Source organism: Mesocricetus auratus, unplaced genomic scaffold, assembly GCF_017639785.1.
Source record: "Mesocricetus auratus isolate SY011 unplaced genomic scaffold, BCM_Maur_2.0 Super-Scaffold_100027, whole genome shotgun sequence".
Lineage (NCBI taxonomy): Eukaryota > Metazoa > Chordata > Mammalia > Rodentia > Cricetidae > Mesocricetus > Mesocricetus auratus.
In genome coordinates, this window is record NW_024429208.1 from 8,801,034 (window position 1) to 8,824,231 (window position 23,198).

At 50.8% G+C, this 23,198-nt stretch overlaps 2 protein-coding genes across 9 annotated transcripts; both read left to right on the forward strand.

The window, feature by feature from the left end:
* The first annotated feature begins 2,758 nt into the window (after positions 1 to 2,758).
* LOC121134292 (keratin-associated protein 10-8-like) lies at positions 2,759 to 3,541 on the forward strand. The gene has a single exon (XM_040732365.1). The coding sequence runs from the start codon at positions 2,759 to 2,761 to the stop codon at positions 3,539 to 3,541; it is 783 nt and encodes a 260-aa protein (XP_040588299.1).
* A 13,451-nt stretch (positions 3,542 to 16,992) lies between these two features.
* On the forward strand, positions 16,993 to 19,021 carry LOC121134289 (keratin-associated protein 10-3-like). Of its 8 annotated transcripts, none has more exons than XM_040732351.1 (3): positions 16,993 to 17,483; positions 17,640 to 17,833; positions 19,002 to 19,021. In XM_040732351.1, the coding sequence occupies exons 1-3, from the start codon at positions 16,993 to 16,995 to the stop codon at positions 19,019 to 19,021; spliced, it is 705 nt and encodes a 234-aa protein (XP_040588285.1). The 8 variants fall into 8 exon arrangements, with proteins under 8 accessions (XP_040588285.1, XP_040588286.1, XP_040588287.1 ...); XM_040732352.1 differs by lacking the exon at positions 19,002 to 19,021 and having other exon boundaries at positions 16,993 to 17,307; positions 17,380 to 17,483; positions 17,640 to 17,865; XM_040732353.1 differs by lacking the exon at positions 19,002 to 19,021 and having other exon boundaries at positions 16,993 to 17,300; positions 17,415 to 17,529; positions 17,656 to 17,865.
* The last annotated feature ends 4,177 nt before the right edge of the window (positions 19,022 to 23,198 follow it).

Here is a 23,198-nt window from a genome sequence, read left to right on the forward strand (position 1 = left end):
AGAAAACTGAGGAGATCCAGAAATTGGTGCAGTATTGTCTTTACAGGCATGAGAACACTGGAGCCCACATTTGTAAAATAGCAGAGCATGGCTGCAGGCCCTGTAATCCCAGGGCTGGGGAGGTTAGAGGCAGAGGGTCTCATGGTCAGCTAGTCTGTCGAAACCAGTGATACAGAGAAAAATCCTATCTCAAAAAATAAGGTGGAAAGTGATGAAGGAAAGCACCCTGTGTCAATCTCTGGCCTCTACACAAAATAAACAAACAAATGATAATTAAGGAAGAAATTATAGATATAAATAAAACTGATCAGTTGTTTATGAAAGACAATACAAATTAAAACACTGGAAGATTCCAAAGAGAAAAATGATACAGATTGTGATAAAATAAATAATAAAAATATTGAATGTAAATATTTTAATGATGTTACACCAGGGTAAGATGATGAGTTAAGCACTGTCTCTGCATGCCTGCTCTGGACTCTGTCGGATGACACTGGCTGTTCTCTCTCTTATTCGGAATAACTACCCCCACTAACAATAGAGCAGCCATTCTGAGGGGTTTACTTACTATGCCCCCTTGTGTACATAAATATTGCCTGATCTCATAGCCACAGCAATGAGACAAGAGAAAGAAATAAATGGGATACAAATAGGAGAGAAAAAAATCAAGGCATCCTTATTTTCAGATGGTATTCCTGTGTGAAAACCCCTGATGACTCTACCAGAAATGCTTAAATCTGATAAACACTTCTAGCAGAATATAAAGCAGTTTTGTCACTGCATAAAACTCAGTGCCTTTTCTAGATTCCAATGGAACAGACAGAGAAATCAGCAAGACTCAGAACCCCATTTACAGCTGTCCCAGAAAACAAGACACTTGTAAATAAACCAAGGAGTTAAAAGGAAGAAAGGAGGAAGAGCCCTAGTAGGAGGAAGGACTTCCCATGGTCATAGAGCAAAGAGTCAGTAACATGACAATGGCCATGTTACAAAAGCAATCTATAGAGTCAAATCACTGCTCGTCAAAATACTGATCATCACGATTACAACAGCCTTCTCCAGAGGAATGGAAAACAAGTCCTAAAATTCACGAGGAAGCACGAAAGAACTGAGAGAGAGAGACAGAGAGACAGAGAGAGAGAGAGAGAGAGAGAGAGAGAGTGAGTCAGGGTTCTCTGTAGTCCTGGCTGTCCTGAAACTAGCTCTTGTAGACCAGGCTGGCCTCAAACTCAGAGATCCACCTGCCTCTGCCTCCCAGGTGCTGGGATTAAAAGTGTGCACCACCACACCCCAGCTCAAGAGACCTTGAATTTTTTAAAGCAAATCTGAACACAAAGATCAATGCAGATCTCATTTTGGCTTATCTTAATTTGTACAACGGTTATAAGTACCAAAAGCAGCATTGTGCCAGCACATAAGTAGACATGGAGACCAGTGAAATAGAAGACCCAACTAAAGCCAGTGCTGAGGGTTACAGACACCAGTGCTGAGGGGCACCAAAGGCTGAGGGAGGCCAAGGGCTGAGGAGGCTCTAAGGCTAAGGTGGAGCCAAGGTCTGAGATGAAGTCAAGGGTTAAGAAAGACCCAAGGGCTGCGGAAGGGAGCAAGGGCTGAGATGGGTCCAGTCCTGAGAGATGAGGAAAGCCGAGTGTTGCGTTGGGTCTGAGGGCCGGTCAACTCAGGCTGGCCTATGAGTCCCGAGTACTAGAAGTGATGTTTACAAGAAATAACAAGATCGGTTACTGGAGGTGTTGGTGTCCTCAGAGCTTGGGGACACTTAGGGGACAGTCTGGGAAGTTGTAGTGACTGAAGCAGAAAAAAATAAAAACCGAGGAAGTGACCAGTTCCAAGAGGGAAAAGCACAACCGAAATGCACATGAATACAGAGATTAAGCCTGAACCCATCCAGAAGCACTCAGGAAAACAATACTGAGATAGATATGAAAACGTAGCACTAATGGATAAATGGTTGGCGCCCTGGTTTAAGCCCACACTGAGGCGGTGCTGCCTTCAGAATGGGAGGAGGCGACAGTGAGAGAGAATGCTTCCTCCACAGGAAGAAGTTGGGTCATATCTACAGACAAGTCTTCACACACACACACACACACACACACACACACACGCACACACGCACACACAGTGAGCCTGTAAATTTAATAAGTAATTGTATAGCAAAGAGTATGGGATGGAGAAGAGGAACCTGCTGGGTCTGTGGGATGGAGAGGAACCCCCAAGTCTGTGGGATGGAGAGGAACCCCCGAGTCTGTGGGATGGAGAAGAGGAACCCCCGAGTCTGTGGGATGGCGGGGAGGGACCCTGAGTCTGCGGGAAGGAGGAGAGGGACCCCGAGTCTGTGGGATGGAGAAGAACCCCGAGTCTGTGGGGTGGCAGGGAGGGACCCTGAGTCTGCGGGAAGGAGGGAGGGTGACCACCACCTGCAGCAATGGAGGGGTCCACAGCATGGGGAGGGCCTGAAGGGCCTGCTGGAGCTTGTGTTCCTGAAGACAATGTGGAGACAGCGGAGGGAATCACAGGCCCAGTTCCACCTGGCCGTGTGTCACATGTCTCAGGATAAGGACGTGCCTTGGCCCAGCTATGACCCACGCTCCCAGCTGAAAACAAGACGAACAAGGAAAGGAAAGGATGCCCCGCTCACGAGGAAATTGCGTGGGAGGCGCATAAAAACCCAGGGCCAGGCGCCTCACACAAGCTCACTCACGCACACCCACACACCACTCCTCCTGGCCCAGCCCCCACCATGGCCAACACCTGCTGCACGAGGACCTGTGTGATCGCTGCGTCCTCCACATCTGTCTGCTCTAGCAATCTGAGCTGCGGCAGCCGGGTCTGCTCTCCCAGCACCTGCACCGGTGCCTCCTGGGGGGGGGACAATTGCCAGGAGAGCTACTGTGAGCCCCCGTGCTGCGCTCCCAGCTGCTGTGCCCCAACCCCTTGCCTCCTCTGCACCCCAGTGAGCTGTATATCCAGACCCTGCTGTCAGTCTATCTGCGCCAGCTGCTGCACACCCTCATGCTGCCAGCAGTCTAGCTGCCAGCCCTCATGCTGCACCTCCTCACTCTGCTGTGTGCCCGTGTGCTGCAAACCTGTCTGCTGCAAGCCTGTCTGCTGCACACCCATCTGCTCTGGATCCTCGTGCTGCCAGCAGTCTAGCTGCCAGCCCTCATGCTGCACCTCCTCACCCTGTTCTATGACTCTTTGCTGCAAGCCTGTCTGCTGCACACCCATCTGCTCCGGGTCCTCATGCTGCCAGCAGTCTAGCTGCCAGCCCTCATGCTGCCAGCCATCCTGCTGTGTGCCTGTGTGCTGCAAGCCTGTCTGCTGCAAGCCCTGCTCCAGCGTGTCCCTGCTCTGCCGCCCTGTGTGCAGACCCGCCTGCTGTGTGCCCACCTCCTCCTGCTGTGCCTCCTCCTGCCAGCCCAGCTGCTGCAAGCCCTGCTCCAGCGTGTCCCTGCTCTGCCGCCCTGCCTGCTCCCGCCAGGCCTGCTGTGGCCTCTCCTCAGCCCAGAAGTCCAGCTGCTGATGGGTCTGTTCCTGGTGCCAGCTAACTCAGGTCCCTCCCTGTGGTCCCTCTCAGCCTCTCCAGTCTGCTCCTGACCTGAGGCAGATGGTTCCCCCAGAAGAGGGACATCATATGTCCCCATGCTGACCTGACCTCTCCTCCTACCTTCCAGGAGTTGCTAAGTCACTTCACTCTTCTCTGTCCCTGTGCTGTTCTGGGTTACTTGCCCTGATATCAGAAGCTCACAACACCAATAAATCCATGGCCACCCTACACCCTTATGTATCGTTATTTTCCTATACAACACCAATAAATCCATGGCCACCCTACACCCTTATGTATCGTTATTTTCCTATCTGGTATGAAGTATCTAACACAAGGAGGAAGGAATGGCCTCACTCAGGGTTTAGTCCATCACTTGGGGGAAGGGAGAACGAAGCAGCTCTCATCACAGTGTCCAGGAAGCAGAGAGAGATGATTGTACTTTATTCCCTCCTTTTCTCATCTGCTCTCCCTGCTTCAGCCTGAGGGATGGCATTGTTCACAGGCATTTCTCTCAGGGAAGCTGTTCTCAGAATGTCTTCTCAGACACACCCAGATGGTACCTCCGCCTTCTAATCAGTTAGACTTGGGGGAACAGCCATCACTTCCCTCATGCTATGAGGGCACATGACCGCCATGGGGTACAGGTACAGTCTTTCTTAACCACAGACATCCAGAACTGAGTGGTCCTCCCCAGTGGCCATGACGGCCTGTGGCCTCTCTTCTGAAGCTCAGGTCCTCATTCTAGACAGATTTAACCAAAAATCTCCGTGCTCAGGACCTCCCAGGACTGGTCACCTACAGATGTGGTCTGGTCTGCGGTCATCCTACGTTGTTCATCTGGGCAAACTGGTCTGCACCAGGCTTCCCGTGGATGCCAGAAACAGGGCAGAGCTGCAGCCTTCAGCAGCCATACGTCCTCTCTCTGGTTGCTGCTGTCTGAAACACCCTTGTCACCAAGGCTCCTGTTGTGACAAGCCTGTTTCCCTGGTCCTTGGAGCAAGTCTGCACCCTGGCAAGGGCAGAGCAGGATGTACAGACTCAGGGAGGGTACCCTGACTCCTGTCTGTTCCCAGTCCTGGGGTGTGGCCACCTTCCCCAGCAGCTCAATCAGAGTGACGACACAGTGTCAGGATCTACACACCTGTCATAATTGATCCTAGCTGTCACCTCAACTGTACTGAGAGGTGGCCGGGAGATGGTGAGATGCAGCTCTGACTATGCATGCCATGGCATGTCCAGAGAGATTTAATACCCCCTGGTACCTCACCTGGGGTCCCTGCACGGCCGTCTGCCCACCCTGTCTGTCATCTCTCTTCCGCACAGGGATGCCTCCCCTAATGCCACATTGTGCTTTTATGCCAGCCAGAGTGCTGGGACAGCCCTAGGACACCAGAGCTGGATAGAGCTGAGAAGGCCCAGCTCTGAGCAGGCTGGGGGCATGGGTGACTCCCCTGAATCAGGAGATGCAAGCGTCTGTCAGGCACAGTTCCAGACTCACTTCCCCAGTGGCCATATCCCAGTCCTGGCCTTACCTCCTCCTCTCAGGTCCATGCTGTAGGGCCTGGGGATGCCCTCAGCCTTCTTCCTGTGGATAGTATCTGGTAGACCCTGAGAAGGCTGTGGACTCTTATCCCAGTGCTCCTGCTCAACTGAACTCGTAAACTTGGAGCAGCAACTTGGCTGTGACCCAGAAACACTGGGATATGGCCTCTCAATGACCAAGTGATGTTCATGAGATGACAGAAGAGTGTGTAGCCACTTGGCAGGAGTGAAGGTAGCCTAAAGTGAGACACTTGTGCCCTGCAACTTTTGAGACAATGGACTCCAAGGAATTGGAATTTCCCTGGGAGTTTCATGCTGGAAGAAAGGAAAAAAAGAGGAACCTGGTCCCAGCCAAAGGGGGAGTTTGTCTCCCAGAATACTCTGCAGGAGCTGCTAGTGCCCAGGCAGTGATAATGGGCAGGACCACACCCTGACCAGGGCTGATGGCTGTGCATCCCACCCTCTACTTAAGCTTTACCCTGGTGTCAGCAATGAAGATGGACTTGGGGGTGGTGTTTTTGCTGGGCCTCTCTTCCCCAGGTGACTGCCCTTTAAAAAAAATCCCTCTTCTCTGCTGTTCACCAATACTTGTATAATGGGCATATCAGAGCCTGTGGCAAGCCTGGCTTCTCGGGGCTGTGGGGCTCTGAACCAGCTGGCAGAGAGAGCCTTGACTGAGAGCCCAGAGACATGGAAAGCTGCCAAACCTGGCCACATGGGCATCTGGAGATGCGTGGGGGACCTCAACATCATTCACTGGGCATCGGGGACAAGCTGGTAAAGGCACAAAATTGCCAAGCCCATTGTAAAAGCCAGAATGAAATATCTGATAAAGCCAACCACTTGAGTGCGAACTCACTAAGAAGATGTAGGAATTAGTAGCATGGCCTCAGGAGCAGGACTATGTGACACAGTCTTAGGGTCACGGCCTTGGGACACATGGGACTGCTGTCACCTCATACTCCCTTTTCCCCACAACCTGGTGACTCCTGGAAATCTACTCTATAGAAGGAGACAAGAGGCTGTGTCACCCATGGGAGCCACAAAGCGTGCGTCCCACAGACAGAACCCGCAACTGAGCATCTGACTTCTGAAATGGAGGCAGAGGGGTGAAGTCACATGTCTCATCTGGGGACACACACAAGTAATTTGTGAAGACATGAATAAGGTCACCTCTTTTTTTTTTTTTTTTTTTTTTTTTTTGGTTTTTTGAGACAGGGTTTCTCTGTATTGTTTTTTGGACCATGTCCTGGAACTTGCTCTGTAGACCAGGCTGGTTTTGAACTCACAGAGATCCGCCTGTCTCTGCCTCCCGAGTGCTGGGATTAAAGGTGTGCGCCACCACCGCCCGGCTTAAGGTCACCTCTTAGGGTATTTCCCAGAGAAAAGGTTGGGGACCTTTCCTAAGTGTTATTATGGAATAAATGACTCCTTGGAGCCCCCAGCTTAGTTGGAATTCATAAATTCCACAAAAAGTTTTATAGCCCCACACTGCTTCCCTGACACAGTTCCCCACCTCAGAAAAGCTGGGGACACCTGACCTCAACACAGACTTCCGGCAGTGATCCATCTGCCCAGCCTCTCTGAGTTTTGCACGTGGAATCACTTAGAACTCACCATTGTTGTTAGTATTCAGGCATCCATATTGGCCTGTCCTTGAGGGTCTGACAGGACACGCCCTCAGCTGTCCCACTGAGAGTACCACCTGTGAACATTCACTATGTTCCCTTTAAAAAGGCCCTGCCCACCTCCCATTTCCCTCTCTCTCTTTCTCTATCTCTGTCTCCCTCCCTCCCTTCCCTCTCCCTCCCTCTGCCCCTCCCCCCCTCCCCCATTCCCAGAAGCCTATCTCCCCTCTAGCCTTTTCACTTCCTCTAATTAAAAACCCCTCCACCCAAGCTCTGTCACATGGTGTCTTTCTCTCTTGAGGGCCACTTTTTTTAAAAATTACAACAACTGTGATCTTGGATTCCATCTCTCCAGGGAACTCAGCACTCCCTATCACACAAAAAAGTACAATGTCATAAAATGCCCATGCCCCTGAGGAGGGCTGTGTGCCAACTTCCCAAGAAGCCCCTATAGCATATTCTGAGTCTCCCATCCAAAAGCAGATTTTGACCAAGCGCAGACATCGTCCTGTCCCCAGTTTCACTTAAACCAGCAGAGTTCTCCAAATCCAGGCTGCAAAAGTCTTTATCACAGACACCTTTCATGACACAGGGTGACTGTCTCAGGCAAGGCCACGACGGACAGAGCCTCACCTAGAACATGCTCACACACACACACACACACACACACACATAGAGTGCCATATCCCAGGCCCAGTGGTGCAAATTACCCAGTCATCATAGAAAACAGTCCAGTATCGGCAGAGAGAGGCAGGCTGTGTGTCAGCCGATATGGCCCTGTGACAACAGGCTGAGATGTGTGCTCTGCACAGACCTGGGTCTCCTGACATCAGGAAATAAACACCAAAGAGGCTGCTGCTCAGACACATTGGTCTCTGATGAGTTTTTGGTGGTGGTGGTGGTGATGGTTTGTTTTGTTTTATTTTGCTTCTGTTATTGCTTTTTTGGGTTTTGTTTCGCTTTGCTTTGTTTTTTGCTAAGGTTTTGAGGCAGAGTCTTACTAGGTAGCCCAGACTGGCCTCAACACTGAGACCTGCCTGCCTCAGCCCCTCTGACTTCTGATGAGATCTTACAATGATTCTTTTCTGGCTCTTCTTCTCCATCTCCCTAGTAGCCATTGGCACGGGGTGGCGCCTCCAGCTGGCCCTGAAGGCAATGGCCACCAGGCCTCCACCAGTGGCTGACATCTTGCACACTGGCAGAGGTGGACCTTGGAGCTACCGCCTTGTCTTCCTGCTTTTCTCCAGCCCAGAAACCAGGCCACAGGTCCCCACAGCCTCTCCACTGGGACAGAAGCTGCCAGCAAGCCTTGCTCCTCAGAACACCCAGGCCCAAAGCTGTGGTTGGTCAGGAAGAGGAACTTCCCACAATGCACACAACAGGAAGAAATGTGCATCTCCCTCTGGAAAAACAGGCTGGAGGAGGATAAAAGGCCAACAGCCCAGCACCTCACACATTCACTCACACACTATCATACTCTGAACTCCCAGCCAACCCCGCCATGGCCGCCTCCACCATGTCTGTCTGCTCTGACGCTTGCACCAACTCCTCCTGGCAGGTGGACGACTGCCCAGAGAGCTGCTGTGAGCCCAGCTGCTGCCAGCCCAGCTGTTGTGTCCCCAGCTGCTGCCAGCCTAGCTGCTGTGCCCCATCCCCCTGCCTGACCCTCATCTGTACCCCAGTGAGCTGTGTGTCCAGCCCCTGCTGCCAATCTTCCTGCACACCATGCTGCCAGCAGTCTAGCTGCCAGCCCTCATGCTGCACCTCCTCACCCTGTTCTGTGACCCTGTGCTGCAAGCCTGTCTGCTGCACACCCATCTGCTCTGGGTCCTCTTCATGCTGCCAGCAGTCTAGCTGCCAGCCCTCATGCTGTCAATCCTCCTGCTGTGTGCCTGTCTGCTGCAAGCCTGTCTGCTGCACACCCATCTGCTCTGGGTCCTCCTCATGCTGCCAGCAGTCTAGCTGCCAGCCCTCATGCTGCCAGCCATCCTGCTGTGTGCCTGTGTGCTGCAAGCCTGTGTGCTGCAAGCCCTGCTCCAGCGTGTCCCTGCTCTGCCGCCCTGTGTGCAGACCCGCCTGCTGTGTGCCCACCTCCTCCTGCTGTGCCTCCTCCTGCCAGCCCAGCTGCTGCAAGCCCTGCTCCAGCGTGTCCCTGCTCTGCCGCCCTGCCTGCTCCAGCCAGGCCTGCTGTGGCCTCTCCTCAGCCCAGAAGTCCAGCTGCTGATGAGCTAGAACCCACGGGGAGCAGCAGGGACAAGCTCCTACCAGTCTGTAGTTGCCACTCGGCGGGCACAGCTCAGAAGGAAGATCTGCACCGTCTGAAGAGTGAGCAGAGTGTAATTCAAACACTTGGAAGGACCTGTGCTCCTCCTCCGCCAGGTCCCGGGTGTGCTGGCTCCTCCCGCTCTCCCCATCCATGTGGATGACCCTGCCTCTGTGGCCAGCTGTACCCCTCTCGACCTCTTTATTTCAATAAAGCCTCCTCTGACCCACCCAACCTCTATTGTGACTGTCATCCTGGGGCCTCTCCCTGGGGCCTGCACGCCTTCCACTCTCCCTGCATCTCCTACTATGTGGCTTGGAGTCATCACACAGACTCACAACTCCAGCCCCCTTGTTCCATACTGGGGTAGGAAGCCCGGAAACCTCTCCGGTAAGAGACATACTTAGATTAACAATTATGGGGTAATTACTTAAGTCAGAACTAGCCAGTAAGAAACAAGCAAGGCCAACAGTTTCATAATTAATATAGCCTCCTGTGTGTTTATTTGGGACTGATGCGGATCTGGAACCAGGCGGGCGGGAAGGCTCCTCTCAAGGAAAGCTTCTCTTAACACATACCCTGGTACTGGGGTCAGGGTTCCTCCTGCCCTGGTTCGGAACCTGTACTTTCCCATCTCTGGGGCCCATGGAGTGACTCCGAGAAACCCACTGAAAGGGCTTCGCAGCCAAGGAGAGGTGTGCTATGGGGGGGTGTGTCCTTGACCTAAGACCCTAGGAGAAACTCAGCACTGTGGGTTATGGATGACATACTCAGGAAAGGTTTTTGTTGTTGTTTTGTTGTCTTGTTTTGTTTTAATAAAAAGAACAAACTAGGAATCTTGAAGAGAAGGAGAGCTGGAATCCAGATAAAGAATTCAACTGACAGTCTCAGAGCAGATTCGATCACATAGAACAAAGTCTGTCAGGACCTGAGGACAGGTCTTTTGAAATATCACACTCACACAGAAAGTGAAGGGGGGAAATGGAGAGAGCATGGGAGATCTTTGGGACATCATCAATCATCAGTGTCCCCATCACTGGCATACCTAAAGGGGAAGAGAGAAAAGGATATCATACTGGAAAATTCCTTAGGAAAGATGTGGACATCCAGGGAAAGGGAGAAGGCTTAAAATACCTTAAACAGACAAGGCAGAAAAACACTCACCGCTGCCTATTATAGTATAGCTGTCAAACGGCAGGACAAAAGCACTTAAAGTCTGCAAGAAAGCAGCACCAAGTCCCATTTGACAACCACTTCCTCCACCCCTAGATAAACTGCAGACTCCTAGGAAAAATTCCACAGGCCAGAGAGTGTGGAATGATGTGTGGGAGTCTTGAAAGTAAATAACTATCAACCAAGACTACAAGGCCAGCAAGGCTTCAGAATCAAAGAAGAAACAAAGACCTTCCCTAATAAACAAAAATAAAGGGGTTTCATCGCTAAGATACCAACCTTACAAAAAGAATCTTACACCCAGCCACCATCAGAGCTGCATGTGAAAGTGTAGGTTCCCTCAGAATGCCAGGGAGAAATGGAAAAGAGCAAAAAAACCATCAACTCAGCAAACCATCAAACAACAAAGATGAATACGAGAGGAAGAAAAGACAACTGCAAAACAACTAGAAGAAAAGCAACAAAGTCGCAAGCACAAGCACACACCTTCATCAATAAGCCTGAATATGAACAGTCTTAAATTGTTAATTAAAAGACAGATCAGCTGAATGGATTGAGAAACAAGATCCAACAGCACACTACCTACAAGAAATTCACAGCACCAGAAAGATACACAGGCAGAGAGTCTGAAAGAAAGGAATGAAAGTATCTTTTTAGGCAAATGGAACTTGAAAACCTGCAGGAGTACCTATGCTTATAGCTGACAAAACAAAATGAACTAATACAAGCAGAAAAGAGATACAAACATGTAACTACATAATGACCAAGAGGTCAATTCACCAAGAAGACATGATTCTTAACCTGTGTGCACCCAATGATGGTTGTTTATCTTCACATAGCAAGCATCATTTGACCAAAAGTGAGATAGAACCTGATGAAAAGATACCATGCCATGAGTGCCACAGCCACCCCTGGCAGTGGTGGAGCAAGCAAAAGTCAACAAATGCCTGGGATAATGGCACAGCAGACCAAAGGATGTGTGTGCTGACAGGCATCTGACGGGCATCCCAATAGCTGTAGCACACACGTTCTTTCCTTTGGCACATTGAACTTTCTCTAGAATAGACCAGATCAGAGGCTACAAAACAAGTCCTAACAAATTAAAAACCACTGAAGTCGTACCCTGTGTGTTTTCTGATTCTAGTGGACTGCATCTTGGGATCCTCAGCAAGCCAAACTTCAACATTCCAAAATGCACGGAGACTGAGCTGCATATTTTATTTGAATTTTGCTACAGAGCAGCAAACTTCCTTACGTCACATTCATACACACTTAGTTTCAGTTGAGCCTCTTCCCACCCTCTGCCCTCCCCTCCCCATGCCGACTTAAACCACTCCACCACCAGTGTTACACACGTCTACATCCATGTCACGTGTTCAGTTACCGCAACACTTCCGCTGAAAGCCCTACCACTGCCCCCCAGGTTCTATTCCTAATTTCCCAAGTTCCACATGCACTCAGTCCCACAGAAGTGCACATATATAAAAATAAGAAGCTAGAATTCATATATGAGAGGGAACATGCAGTGTTTTTCTGAACCTGTGTGGCCTCTCTTAATATATTTTCCAGTTCCATTCACTTTCCTTCAGATTTTCATCATTTCATTTTTCATTATGACTGAGTAAAATTCCATCATGTATATGCTCTACATTTCATTGTCTTTAGTTGATGGACACCTAGAATGAGTCCGTTTCCTTCTAATGCAAATAGAGTGTCAATGAGCATGGTCATGTCAAAACAATACGCCTCAGCTGGTGGGATGGCTCAGTGGGTAAAGGAGCTCGCGTGAGGCTCGGGCAGATGAGTTTGGGCCCCAGATCCCACAAAGTGGCAGGAGAGAGCTGACTCCTAAGAATTGTCCTCTAGCCTCTACATGTAGGCCATGGTGCATACATTTTTACTCACACTGACACATTTTTAAGTAAGCTTTCTGTCACTGAGGAAATCAGAGATTGTAGATGCGTAACATAACAGACAGATACCCCTGGGACACAACAATAGCAGCACTGAGTAGAGTTTCTCTCAGGAACGCCCACATCAAAAGATACAAGGACCAAAAGCAAACAGCCTAATGATGCACCCCAAGGTATCACAGAAGCAAGAACAAACCACCCCCCAACATGGTAGAAAGAAAGAATGCAGATCAGGTTGGGAGTGAAGTCAAGTCCGGGTCACAAGGCAAAAAGCCTGTGAGACCAGACAACCCAAAGGACAAGCCGTATCTACAACAGCAGGGGAGGCACATGAGGGGAGAGGAGAGAGCAAGAATCAAAAGGAACTAAATAAAAGAATTTACTGGTGTCGGGGGGCAAGGAGGTCCTTATGCTCACAGATACGCACTAGGGGAACTTGGAATGCTAAATACACAGGATTGTTCCTTCGAGGGAATGGATGACCTTTGTGCAATATGTATGGCAGAGACTTTTGGGCATCAGACCCTTCTCTAGACCCTTCTTGTAAATTTACTTTCTCAGAAAAATCTGTAGAACCCATCTTTACGGAAGGTGTCGCGTGAACTTTACAAAGAGTCTCAATGTAGTCATGTCTGATCTATATGTACTTACTTTGTTGTCCCTCAAAGTGACTTCGATATGACTTGCTGTGAACATGGGACTGAATTAATCATCACAAGTTCTCACCAGGTTATGCTGTGTTTAAATATGCCTAAAATAAACAGCTCAGGGTCAGACTTGCAAAGTTTGAACCAACACCAGCTACCGGTCAGGCTGTGCCAAACCGTCTCCCTGCCTCCCGCGGCTTTGTCACTTTGCTGCCCGCAAAGGCCACAGAGACCCTCTCGTGCTGTCAAGTGCAATCACAGGGCTGAGCAGGCAAAAGGAAAGGTTGGAAGCTAGAAAGACAGGTGAGCCAATATTCTGAAAAGTGTGAACCAGGATGAAGGCAGCGAGATGCACCCAGCTTCACTGGCCTGCAGGACACATGGGGCACCATGACCCAGCTTAGCAGGACCCCCAGAGGAGAGTGATGGAGTGGAAAGATACATGAAGAAAAATTAGAGAGATTAATAACAGGACTGAGGTTCCCCAGGCTGCAGAGGAGCAAGCTAGCGTTGGAGAGGGGCAGGGTTTTTTGTTTGTTTGTTTGTTTGTTTGTTTTTTACACAATGGAGGCTGGATGGTGAAGAGGGCTACACACTGAGTGTGTGTGGTTCCATCGAAATGGGCCCTTTATAGTTAAGATGGTAAAGCTGAGGTATACTCTATTCCGATAGAAAATAGCTGAAATATTTCCAGAAATAACTGAAAACCTTCCCAAAAGTAACAGGACCCCTGGAACTTCATGTCTAAGAAGCACAATGAAGAAGAAATTCAAAGGTCACCACACACTGATGCAGTTACCAGAAGACAACTGAGGTAGTTAGATGGTCAGCTGTCACCTGAACCAGAGGCTGGGAGGCAATGGGGTGGTGGCGCTTAAAGGAGAGGGAGGAAACTACTCAGAAGCTGACACACAGCCAGCTGCACACGAGCTACACGTGGTGGCCGTTAGCCGCAGTCCCCAACTCCTCAGGAAGCTGAGTCAGGAGGATTGCAAGCTAAGAGGAAATTTATAAAGGGACTGAGGCCCTGTAAGGGCTCCAACATGGGATGCTTTCCGGGTTCAACCCTCAGGTACATGAAAGAAAAGGAAAAGGAAGGAGACATTAAGGAAACCCTGCACAGGTAGGAGAGTCCTCTGCTCTACAAGAGTTGTTCTCATTCACGACAGGAAGGAAGGGTTCAAAAGAGCATTCAAGGCCACAGGGAGGAACGAGGTCTGCATGTAACATCTGCCTGCAACATCTGGTCTCCAGGCTCCATGGAGTGTCCCCCTGACACCTGAGCGCCGTCACTTGTCACCAGCCATGTTCAGGGTTCTCTTCCAGTCCATCTGGTTCAGGTAAACTCACAGCCGTGTTCCCACTGCTGTCTCAGTGTCACGGCTCTGATCTGGGTTCCTCGTGTGCTACTGGCTCTGGGTTCCGCTTGCACTTCCTTTTCCTGGTTCCTTGGAGTGTGAGCTCAGATGACAGGTCTGGGCTCCTCCTTCATGACTATGAGTTTCCCTCTTGCGCTGTTTTGGCCGCATCACAGCTTGGGTTTGTTGCGTTTGCTTCTCCCGACTCCTTTGCTATGTAAGTGTGTGTTCTATTTCTACAGACTGGCGAACTCTCCAGATCTCGTTCTGTTTTGATTTCTGTTTCTCTCTGTCATGGTCAGTGATGAGGCCTTATTTGATCTCCCTATTTCAAACTTATTGAGATTCATCAGCCCCGAGCTGGGAGCTGACCTGTAGGATGGGGAGAAGCCACTGCCGCTTGTCGTGTTCTGTGTGGCTGTGAGCCCAGATCTCTGAGCCCTCTGTACTATGGTTTTCCATGTCCTTTTACTTCTTCTTTTAAAATACTAAGCCCGGCATTGGTGGCGCACGCCTTTAATCCCAGCACTCGGGAGGAAGAGGCAGACGGTTCTCTATGAGTTTGAGGTCGGGCTGGTCTACAGAGCAAGTTCCAGGACAGCCTCCAAAACAATATAGAGAAACCCTGTCTCAAAAAAAAATTACTATTCTAACAATGGCTTTCTCAAATTGACAACTGTCACCTGTGTACCGGGGCTGCTGAGTTCTTTCCTGTTGAGCTCCATATATCTTGAGGTCTATAGGATAACAACCATGTGTCCTTGATAGATTGATCTCTGTATTGATATTTAACGTCTCACCATCTCCATACCGATTCTGACTGTGCGTGCCGCCCTGTCTGCAGGCTGCTCGAATCTCTGTGGTTACTGTTTCCAGGTGTCTCTTCCCCCATTCCTCCCATCATCATTCATCTGTGTCTCAGGGTCTAAAATGTGTGAACTGACCTGGGCCGGTGGATGTGACCTGAGATAGCCACTAATTAAAACCCATCTGGACGAAGAGCCCAGGGCCGATAGCTTCACAGATGAGGGACAGTAAACTCAGAAAAGAATTATGACCTCTTCTGCCACTGCTCCCCACCCACACAACACAATCAAACTGACCCCAGCATCACAGGAAGGGCTTGTGCGGCTCGGCTGGGTGTCAGAAATGTAAAGATGACTCAACGGAGAACCCAAGCAGTGCAGTAGATCGCAGGGGACCGAGGGACTGCACGGTCATCTCAATCATGCAAACAAAAAGATGCCCAGGAAAAGCCAACACCCTTTCATAATAAAGAGTAAGTCTAACAGAAAGACCTTGTTCAATGCAGGACACCCATGAAGCCTCATCCCTCACCCTTTCTAAGGTCAGGGACGAGGCAAGAGTGTCCATTCCCATTACTTCTACTCAACGCTGCACTGGAGGTTACAGATGAAGCCACTAGGCAAGAAAAACCCCATTTATCAACAGCAAAACCGTTGGGGTCAAAATGGTGCTGCTGGTGCAATGATGGATGTATAGGTCAGCAGATGAAACCAAATGACCTGTTTCCTTTTTCTTTTTTAAGATTCATTTATTTATTATGTGTACAGTGTTCTGCCTGCATGTATAACTGCAGGCCAGAAGAGGGCACCAGATCTCAATATGGACTGTTGTGAGCCACCATGTGGTTGCTGGGAATTGAACTCAGGACTTCTGGAAGAATAGGCAGTGCTCTTAACCGCTGAGCCATCTCTCCAGCTCCCATCACCTGCTTCTTAACAATGGCGCCAGGACACCCAGTGAGCCAAGAATTCTCGTTCACAAATCATGCTGGGACAGTCAAGCGGCCACACGCTGATGATAACACTGCACTCCCATGCCACATCGAAAACAAACTCAAAATGGATCAAAAAGAAGAAAGCATCAAGGCCAATCTACTGACCAAAGACTCAACTGTGGTGTCTCTGACATGCCACAAAAGTGCAGGGAATACAAGAGTAGAGAAATTAAATCACCAAAATTAAGAAAGCACTGGGACTTGGGCATGGTGGTGTACACCTTTAATCCCAGCACTTGGGAGGCAGAGAAAGATCTCTGTGAGTTTGAGGCCAGCCTGGTCTACAAAGCAAATTCTGGGACAGCCCAAGCTCTGTTAACCAGAGAAACCCCATCTTGAAAAAAAAGGATTGGGCATTATCAATGGACATTATTAGACAATCCTCAGAACACAGGCAGACCAGGAACCTGCTACCCAGAATCCAAGAACTCCATGACAGAGAGACAATTCAGTCTAAGACAAAAGGACCACCCAAATTAATTTTATAGAATGGCATAGGAGCCCCACTCTGCACAGCCAGGCCTTTGAACTGCTGAGCTCTGCTGAGCACTTCCCATGCAACTCTGCCATTGCTTTCTGGGACTCAAGAACCTGGGACTCCCAGTGAGTACCCACAGAACCTAGGCATCTGACGACATGGAGGACACTGGGAACCAGAGGCTGTGGGTGGGATGCTCTGGCCACAGTGCTGGTCTCAGATGCAGGAGAGACAACTCAGTGATGGACCGGCCCATCACCTTTCTCCCACAGACGCTGGACCACTCTGAGGATGGGGCTGGAAGATACAATAGTCTTGGTGTTTAATGCCATCACCAGGTACTCTGGCCAGCAGCCACAGGTAGAGGGCACAGGGTCAGCCCCGGAAGGCCATGCTCTCCCTCCAGACATGCCTATTTTTAGGGCAACCAGTTCAACAAGAGTTTATGACTGAGCCCTGGAAACTCTCCAGACTGAACAACAAGGAAAGGGAAGGGCACAGAGCCTCCTGCAGCAAAACACACCTGGGGGATAAAAGCCCAGAGCTCAGAGCCTCACACACACACACTTAATACTCACAGTCACTCAACACACTCATACATTCCCAACTCCAGCCAACCCCGCCATGGCTGCCTCCACCATGTCTGTCTGCTCTGACGCTTGCACCAACTGCTCCTGGCAGGTGGACGACTGCCCAGAGAGCTGCTGTGAGCCCAGCTGCTGTGCCCCCAGCTGCTGTGCCCCAGCCCCCTGCCTGACCCTCATCTGCACCCCAGTGAGCTGTGTGTCCAGCCCCTGCTGCCAGTCTGTCTGCTGCACACCCTCATGCTGCCAGCAGTCTAGCTGTCAGCCATCTTGCTGCACCTGCTCCCCCTGCCAGCAGTCCTGCTGTGTGACCCTGTGCTGCAAGCCTGTCTGCTGTGGGCCAGTCTGCTGTGGAGCTGCTGCCTCTCCATGCTGCCAGCAGTCTAGCTGTGAGCCCTCTTGCTGCACCTCCTCTCCCTGCCAGCAGTCCTGCTGTGAACCCATATGCTGTGAGCCTTTGGTTTGTGAACCTGTCTGCTGCAAGCCTGTCTGCTGCACACCCATCTGCTCCGGGTCCTCCTCATGCTGCCAGCAGTCTAGCTGCCAGCCCTCATGCTGCACCTCCTCACCCTGTTCTGTGACTCTTGGCTGCAAGCCTGTCTGCTGCACACCCATCTGCTCCGGGTCCTCCTCATGCTGCCAGCAGTCTAGCTGCCAGCCCTCATGCTGCCAGCCATCCTGCTGTGTGCCTGTGTGCTGCAAGCCTGTCTGCTGCAAGCCCTGCTCCAGCGTGTCCCTGCTCTGCCGCCCTGTGTGCAGACCCGCCTGCTGTGTGCCCACCTCCTCCTGCTGTGCCTCCTCCTGCCAGCCCAGCTGCTGCAAGCCCTGCTCCAGCGTGTCCCTGCTCTGCCGCCCTGCCTGCTCCCGCCAGGCCTGCTGTGGCCTCTCCTCAGCCCAGAAGTGCAGCTGCTGACCCTGAGTCCTTGTCTGGGGTACTGTCCCACGCAGGCTTCGTCTGCTCTAGTCATTCCCATCCTCCAGCCTTGACCACAGAGGACAGCCATGGCCACCCAGAGCCTGGTTGACTCCTGAGCCTTCCCTGGGGCTGCTTAATGGAGCCCCACTGCCTCCTTAGGCTCCAAGTCATAAATTTGTCCCAACTCCAGCAGTCCTAGCCTCACTTGAGCTACCAATGCATCCTGGGAAGCCTGCCTTTTGGGCCTGGGGAGATAGCTCAGTGGTTAAGACCACTTATGCTTTTGCAAAGGACCTGAGTCCTGTTCCCAGCCCACAGCCGGTGACTTGCAGCTGCCTATTTTAAGTTGTAATTCCTTTTCCAGGGCATTTGCTGCCCTCCTCTGGTGTCTGGGGATACCTACACTCATGTGCACACACACACACACACACACACACACACACACACACACTTAAAATAAAAAATAAATCTTTAAACATGTCTCCTACTGACCTGTGTCTTGTGTGTGGCATGGGGTGGGTGGGGCCAGGCTTCTTGCAGCAAGTGGGACCTAGCTCAAGGGTACAGCCTGGCTCTTCTCAGAGTAGCAAGTTGGTATCTTGGTTAGGGATGTGGGGAAAAGTGAGTACCAGGCAGCCATGGACCCCTGAGCCATATCTGTTCTTCCCAGCCCCACAGATTCTCTTGAGTGCTAGTGTCCACTTCAGCATGACCCTCCTCCTGGGAAACCTCATCCCCATCCTCCCCTGGGTGACGAGCCCTTTATGGCAATGTTCCTTCTGCATCCAGCTTTCCCGGCAGCTCTACCCTCCCCAGGGTCCACACCTCAACCAGGGCTGCAGCTCAAGCCAGGACTCTGAGACCCCAAGAATGCCAGCCTCCTGCCAATCAATCCAGCCTCCCTGGATTCCAACACACTCCCTGCAGCCCTTCCAAGCAGCTGCTCCACACAGTGTGGAACTGACGTCCCTCCTTCCTGACCGGCATTCCAGACCCAATGTCCCGCCCTGCCCAAGCTCAGGGACCACATGAGTGGATGCTTGGTACAGTGTGATGGCTAATACTGCCAACTTGGCAAGAGCTAGCATCACCTTGGAAACAATCTGTCAGTGCATGTGGTGTCCCCTTCTCAGGCCAGAAGTCCAGGCGCTGACCTCAAGTCTTCATCTGAGTGCTGTGCCCACAGCCTGCTTCTCTACTACTCTAGATACTCCTAACCCTTTAGTCTTGACCAAGAGGGCAAGCCATAGGCCTCCATAGGCTCATATATTTGAATGCTCGAGGTCATGGAACTGTTTTGGGAAGGATTAGGAGGTGTGGCCATGTTGAGGAGGTATGTCCCTGGGGGTGGGCATTGAGGTTTTGAAAGTCCCGGTCAGTGTTGGTGGATTGAGATGTGAGCTCCCGGCTACTGTTACAGCACCATGGCCGCCTCCTCCCCCACCCCCCGCCCCGTCATGCTGGTCACGGACTCACTCTCTGAAAATGTAGTCAAGCCCCCAATAAAATGCTTTCTTCTATAAGCTGCCTTGGTCGTGGTGTCTCTTCGCAGCCCAGAGCAGTGACTGAGACAGCGTGTCTGTGAGGGAAATTTCTGAATTAGGTTGACAGAGGTGGGAAAACCCACCCTGAATGTTGGTGGCACCGTTCCATGGGCTGTGGTCCGGGACTGGATTAAAAGAAGAAAGGGAGCTGAGCCCCAGCACTCCCCCCCCGCCTCTCTCCATCTCTCCCTCCTCCCTCTCTCTGCTTCCTAGCTGCAGATACACCTGACTAGCTGCTTCATGCTCCTGCCACTGCACCTCTCTCTCCCCCGTCCCCCCCAAACTCCACTATAGCCACTGTCACGGCTGTGTCCCCAACAACTCCACCATCGTCACTGTCACGACCGTGTCCCCGAGAATTCCACCATTGCCACTGTCACGACTGTGTCCCCAAGAACTCCACCATCGCCACTGTCATGACCGTGTCCCCAAGAACTCCACCATCGCCACTGTCACGCCCATGTCCCCAAGAACTCCACCATTGCCACTGTCACAACCGTGTCCCCAAGAACTCCACCATCGCCGCTGTCACGGCTGTGTCCCCAAGAACTCCACCATTGCCACTGTCACGGCTGTGTCCCCAAGAACTCCACCATCGTCACTGTCATGACCGTGTCCCCGAGAATTCCACCATTGCCACTGTCACGGCTGTGTCCCCAAGAACTCCACCATTGCCACTGTCACGGCTGTGTCCCCAAGAACTCCACCATTGCCACTGTCACGGCTGTGTCCCCAAGAACTCCACCATTGCCACTGTCACAGCTGTGTCCCCAAGAACTCCACCATTGCCACTGTCACAGCTGTGTCCCCAAGAACTCCACCATTGCCACTGTCACAGCTGTGTCCCTGAGAATTCCACCATCGTCACTGTCACGGCTGTGTCCCCAAGAACTCCACCATTGCCACTGTCACGGCTGTGTCCCCAAGAACTCCACCATTGCCACTGTCACGGCTGTGTCCCCGAGAACTCCACCATTGCCACTGTCACGGCTGTGTCCCCAAGAACTCCACCATTGCCACTGTCATGGCTGTGTCCCTGAGAATTCCACCATTGTCACTGTCACGACTGTGTCCCCGAGAATTCCACCATTGCCACTGTCACAACCGTGTCCCCAAGAACTCCCCCATTGCCACTGTCACAACCGTGTCGCCGGGAACTCTGAGTCAGATAAGCCTTTTCTTCTCTTAAGACACTTTCCTGCCAGGTGTTTTGTTTGTTACAGGAGCAAGAAGAATAGACAATGCACCAGGTGACACCAGCTTTGCCACCTGTCCCAGGTCGTTACCCACAGGGCTCCTGTATTTGGGAGTCACCTCCCTTCCCTCACTCAGAAGACCACCTGAGATAACCACCAGGGGCATCCCGGCAGACAAATGACACACTGTCCTGGGGGACAAACCTACGTGACCATAGATAAGAGATCCCAAAGGACCACGCTGGACACATCCTGCTGTGGGTGTCGAGTGGCCAACGGGTGAGGCTCAGCCTCACTAGGGGTCAGCCCAGCATGCGTCTGTCCCTCTTTGGTGTCCCAGTGGCCATGGGGTTGGTGCAGAAGCCTGGCAGGAGAGGACTCACTGCGACCCCTGACTGCCCCTCGCACCTCTGCATGCTGACGCTCGAAACGCAGGGCTTCACCTGTCTGGTGACCCTTGGTGTGCCCGTCAGGAAGTGTGTCCCCTGTCTCCTGGGAGCCTCTTTCCTGGTGTGGCCACATGGGAAGACAGCTTCCAAAGCTGTTAATCACAGGGTGAGCCTGGAACTCTGCCAGCCCAGTCCTAAACATCATCCTGGGAGAAAGGAGAACATCTGTCCACACAGAACAGTGTCCATTCAGGTCCTGACAACAGGAAAGTATTCAAATGTCCGTCCTGAACTTGAACCCCAAAGGAATAAATGAATAAGCCAGAGATATAGCTGGTCTTTTAAATGGACCAAGGGAATTTTAAAGGCAAATATAATTAAATAAATGGGAACAGGAGTGAGCATATGGATTCAGAAGGTTTTAGTTTTAGGGACAATAGGACGGTGGGGGACTGAGACAATGAAGGTTTTGGTCTGATTCTTCAGGTGTAGGCTCCGATGGTTTTAAAGGTGTCTTCCATGGGAAGACCTTTCCCATAACATTTACAGCATCTTGGAGTTGGGGCAAAGTCATTTGGCTTCAGAATTGATCCAGTTAAGACTGCTGGATCCCTGGTGCTGAAATCAGTGGGAAGAAGCAGACAGAGGGACAGAGAGAGAAAGAGAACATGATATACAGTAAGAGACTCTCACTGCCATACAAAGTCTAAAATGTCAGCTCACAAAGGGTGGACCCGATGCACAAAAGTCAAACCGCCCAGTGTTCCGTGTTCCCGCCTGGAAACTGGTGAAAAACTCTGTGTGAGTTCTAGCAGTCTGGGCAACAGAGGAGAGAGAGTTTGTAAACTCAAGGGAACTTTGCTGGAGTCACAGGGACATTCCATTCACATCCCAAGATGAAACCACGCCTCTGTGAAACTGAAGATTAAATGTCTACAAGAAGTTAAACCCTGGCAACTCAGCATAAGGATGAATGACAGACTCCAGTGACAGAATGTGTCTGAAAATAAAACCAGGACAATCTTACAAACAGGAGTATGAAGGATAAAAGTGAGGGAAATGGGAGAATCGAGATATGTTGAAGGCTCACACCAGAAGAAACAATGTCTAGAATCATGAAAGGGAAAGCCAAAAAAGGAGAAGTGGGTTTTAGGATAATCCTCAGATGAGATGGCACACGGCAAGCCTCGACAGACAACAGAGAAATATAGATAGGCTGGAAACAGACATCGGCATTCTAGAATAAGAAGGAAGAAAGAAAACAACAGAGAGAAGTTGAAAGAAAAAACTGCCAGGGAACTCCAGTTGTCTCGGTTCAGGGACATGGGCACCAAAATAACAGGCATTGTCACCTGGGTTTAGAGGGATACTGGTTCAAAGCCAGAATTTTTGCTTGTTTGATTTTTTTTTCCTTATAAGACAGGGTTTCTCTGTGTAGCCCTGACTGTGCTGGATCTCACTCTGTAGACAAGGCTGGCCTTGAACTCACAAGAGCCTCTGCCTCTTGAGACCTGGGATTAAAGGTATGCACCATTACTGCTGGTCTCCAAACCCAGAATTCTATACCCAGCCAGACTATCCTGGCAGGCAGGCCCGGAGCTTCTGAAGTGTGGTCACTGTGGGATGTGGATTCTCTGGCCTTGGAACCATGGCAAAATGAAGACAGAAAAAGCTCAGAGTCTCCCTGGAAATGCTGAGTGTCTCAGGAGAAGGAGGAACACACACTGCAGAAGGAAGACCATACCTTCCCTCACAATGTACACACAGCTTCCTGTCATCAAGCCTCTGAATCAACTGTGTTGTATACGACTTGCATCCTGTTAACATATGGAAAGGGACAGGGGAGGGAGCTATCAGTAAGCCTCCAGGTGAGTTGTATTATGTAATATATGTGTATTTTTATTTTGCCTGTTTTAAAATGTTTAAAGCAATAATAATAACAATAATAATAATAGGTCCCGTTACTCAAGCACAAGATGACAACCACAGAATCCATTGCCATGGAGCACTGCTTACCTCCAAAACCTCCCAGGGGAAGTAGCTTCAAATGTTTCCCAGGCCTTCAGCCAAGTCCAAACAAAACAAACACAGGCGAGGTGTATACACCACTGATGACCAGCGCTAATGAGGGGGTTCCAGCCAGCCAGTAAGCAGGAAGGAAAGCCTGAGAAGTTTCTCGCCTGGACAACACCAGCCCAGAG